This window comes from Tenrec ecaudatus, chromosome 10 (assembly GCF_050624435.1).
Source record: "Tenrec ecaudatus isolate mTenEca1 chromosome 10, mTenEca1.hap1, whole genome shotgun sequence".
Lineage (NCBI taxonomy): Eukaryota > Metazoa > Chordata > Mammalia > Afrosoricida > Tenrecidae > Tenrec > Tenrec ecaudatus.
Window position 1 is genome coordinate 155576829 of NC_134539.1, and position 3353 is coordinate 155580181.

At 70.8% G+C, this 3353-nt stretch overlaps 1 protein-coding gene across 1 annotated transcript; it reads right to left on the minus strand.

The window, feature by feature from the left end:
* Positions 1-491: 491 nt before the first annotated feature.
* Positions 492-2488, minus strand: SOCS3 (suppressor of cytokine signaling 3). The gene is made up of 2 exons (XM_075562295.1): positions 2202-2488; positions 492-1796 (listed from the first exon to the last, which is right to left on the minus strand). The coding sequence occupies exon 2, from the start codon at positions 1703-1705 to the stop codon at positions 1013-1015; it is 693 nt and encodes a 230-aa protein (XP_075418410.1). The 5' UTR covers positions 1706-1796; positions 2202-2488; the 3' UTR covers positions 492-1012.
* Positions 2489-3353: the final 865 nt, after the last annotated feature.

Here is a 3353-nt window from a genome sequence, read left to right on the forward strand (position 1 = left end):
CTGCAGATTTCATTGATCAGTGCTATTGCAGAGGACGGCCCCGGGCAAGACAGGCACCTGGGCAGACTTCCTGCCCGCCTCTCCCAGGAGAGGCTATGCAGGACCTGGGGGGACACCTGGTGACTTGAGTGGACCACCAGAGGAGAGTGTGGATTCCACCCTCCACCCACTTTCCACAGGGGGGGCTTGTGAGCAGACCACCCCCTGCTCCCCTGGCCTGGAGCAGTGGCTTCCAGGTGCCACCCCTATCCATGGGACAGGGAGCATTTAAGGCGAATCTCCTAGTCAGACCAAGCAGAAAGTGCTCCCCCCCTCCCCTTTCTGTCTCTCCCAGCTCCCTTTGGTGCCTGGCTGGGAAAAGGGCCAGCCTCCAGCGGTGCCACTTCGCCCTTAACCGGGGGAGGGTCTTGGGGCTCTCCTCCCAGGTTCCTGTGATCGGCCTGAGGAGTGGAACCCGGCACCAATGAGATCTGGGCTGCTCAGCTCCCCCCCCCCCCCCCCCCGCTGGAGCCAGGGAGAAGCACCTCCCCTCCTCACCTGCATTCTGCAGAGACCCCCATTTCCTTGGCCAGTCGGAAGTCCCAGGGAACCCCCTGGCTCCCTCTCCTGCAGCCTTCCCCAGGCGCCACAACCTGCTCCGGGTTCAACCAAACCAAAGGCTAACAAGTTCCTCTGGGAATTTGAGGCTTCTCGGCCCTTCTCAGAGTCAGAACCCGAGGGGGTGTAGAGGAAGTCAGAAAGGAGAATCCACTTGTCGCAGCTATAGTCCCACGGGCCAGCCGGCACCTCCGGAAAAGCTGGAAGGGGGAGGGGAGCCCAGGTGGCTCTGCCCCTTGGCTTCCGACAATCCTCGTCCCGCAGCCCCAGGCAGGGGCGGGGCGGGGGGGAGGGAGGGGCCTGTCCACCGGCATCTCCGAGAGCCTGGGGCCCCTCCTGGCTAGATGCTTGTGCTTGTGTCACGTGCCCGAACCGAGGGACTCCAGGCCCCCCTCGCGACCCCGGTCCGTGGTCTTTAAAGGGGGGCGTCATACTGGTCCAGGAACTCCCGTATGGGTCCAGGCAGCTGGGTGACCTTCTCATAGGAGTCCAGATGACCGTTGACAGTCTTCCGACAGAGATGCTGGAGGGTAGCCACGTTGGAGGACAAGGGCCGGCTGAGCACCAGGGGAATCTTCTCCCCACCAGAGTAGATGTAATAGGCTCGCCTCGGGGCGCCCCCCGGGGGCGGCTGCGCCGGAGGCTGCGGCTGCTCCGGCACCTCGGCGGAGGGCGAGGCAGGCTCGGGCGGGGGGCAGGGCGCTAAGGCGGCCCCCGGGGGCGGCATGTAGTGGTGCACCAGTTTGAGCACGCAGTCGAAGCGGGGCACGGGCTGCGTGCTCCGGGGGTCGCTCTGCAGCGAGAAGCTGCCCCCCTCGCACTGGATGCGCAGGTTCTTGGTCCCCGACTGGGTCTTGACGCTGAGCGTGAAGAAGTGGCGCTGATCGGAGCTGTCGCGGATGAGGAAGGTGCCGGCGGGCTCGGCGCTCAGCAGCAGGTTCGCCTCGCCGCCGGTCACGGCGCTCCAGTAAAAGCCGCTCGCCTGCAGCTTGCGCACTGCGTTCACCACCAGCTGGTACTCGCTCTTGGAGCTGAAGGTCTTGAGGCGCAGGCTGGTGTCCAGTGGGCGGCTCATCCCGGCGGCGGGAAACTTGCTGTGGGTGACCATGGCGCACGGAGCCAGCGTGGGTCTGCGCGGTGGCGGCGGCTGCAGCTGCTGGGCGGCCTCCGCACAGCGGCCGCTACCGCATCACGGGGGGCTGCGGGAAGCAAGCGTGCGCCGTGAGTGTCCGGACCCTCTTGGAGCGCTGGCCGCCCGCGGGGGTCCCGCGCCTCCCCTTCCTTCGTGCGCACCGCAGAGCGCCCACTGGGAAACTTGGGCGCGGAAGTTGGGTGGCCCGGAGCGCCGCCGGCGTGGGGTGCGGGAGTAAGGGCCCCGGGACGGTGGGGACGCTAGGACTTAGCCCCGGACAGGGCGGGGGGCCGGAGGGAAGCCGCGGCCCCAGCTGGGGCATTCCGGGAACTTGGGCTCCCCGGCGCCCATCCGCCCCGCTCCCTGCCGGGAAGGACCCGGGAAAGGGAGGGGTAGTCGGGAAAGGCGCCCGGACCGCCCGCCTCCCTCCTACCCCCCCGCGCCACCGCGCCGCGCCCCTCCTACTGCCTACCTGGTCCCCAACTGGAGTCTCCGGCCGAGGCCGCTCCTATGGCTCGCGGGCGAGCGGCGACCAGAGGCGCCCAGATGTTGGCGGCCGGCAAGTCCTCCGAGGGGCCGGGCGCGCTAGTCCCTCGGGCGGGCGGGCTGGCGGGCGGACGAGCGAGGGGCTCGGGGCCGAGCGGGCGAGCGGCGCGGGCTAGGAGTCGGAGCCGCCCGGGCCGCGGCGGGTATATACGCGGCCGCCCCGCCCCGCCCCCCCCAATTCCTGGAACTGCGCGGCTTGTCTTCTTGTAATGTTTAGTCACTAGAGCAGCGCCAAGGGCCGCGCGCGGGGGAGGGGCCGCGGCGGGGGGCGGGCCCGGGGCGGGGCCGCGCGGCGGGGACGCGGCCCAGACAAAGCGCGCCGGGGCGGCCGGCGGGCGCGGCGCCAGCCCCGGGGCGCGTTCCTGGCAGGGCCCCTCCCGCGCGCGCGCCCCGCCCCCCGCTTCTCATTCACGCTTTCCCCCACCCCCTCTCCCTTCTAAGAAGCTGAGTTTCGAGCAGCGGGGCGCGGGCAGTTCTGGGAGGCCCAGTGGGACCCGCGCCTGGGTCCCCCTCGTCTTTCCTCGGACCCCGCGCGGGGCCTCTCCCCGCCCCCACCCGCGCCAGCCCGGCCTCCGATCGTCCCCGCTCTCGGCGACCCGGACCGGCCGGCGGGGGGCACTGGGGACGCCACAGGCGGGCTGGGGGGGGGCCGAGAACGGTCCCAGGAGCTGGAGGAGGAGGGGGGACGCGGGACCGTCACCTGTGGGCGCGTCCTGTGTGGCAGCTGCCTGCCCGCCGGCCCCTCGGTCCGCTGCCCGTTGCTTTGTCCAGAGACATGAGTGATGCCCTCACCCCGCCCCCGCCAGATCTCTTCCGCGCATCTCGGCCTGCAAACCTGCGTGGCCCGGTGTGGTCGGGCCAGGTGCTCTCCGCGCGACCGGCCGCCGGGGTGGCCGCGGCTCCGCGTCCGCCAGAGGGCGCCCCGGGCCCCGCAAAGGGCGTGCAGTTCGTGGCTGGGCGGCCGGCCCTGCACATGCTACTGAGGTCCGCGGGAACGTGGCCGCGCCGCTGGGGCCTCCGAGGCACCGACAAGGGGTCAGAGGTCAGGCTAGAGGAAGAAAGCCCAGCAGAGGGGCGT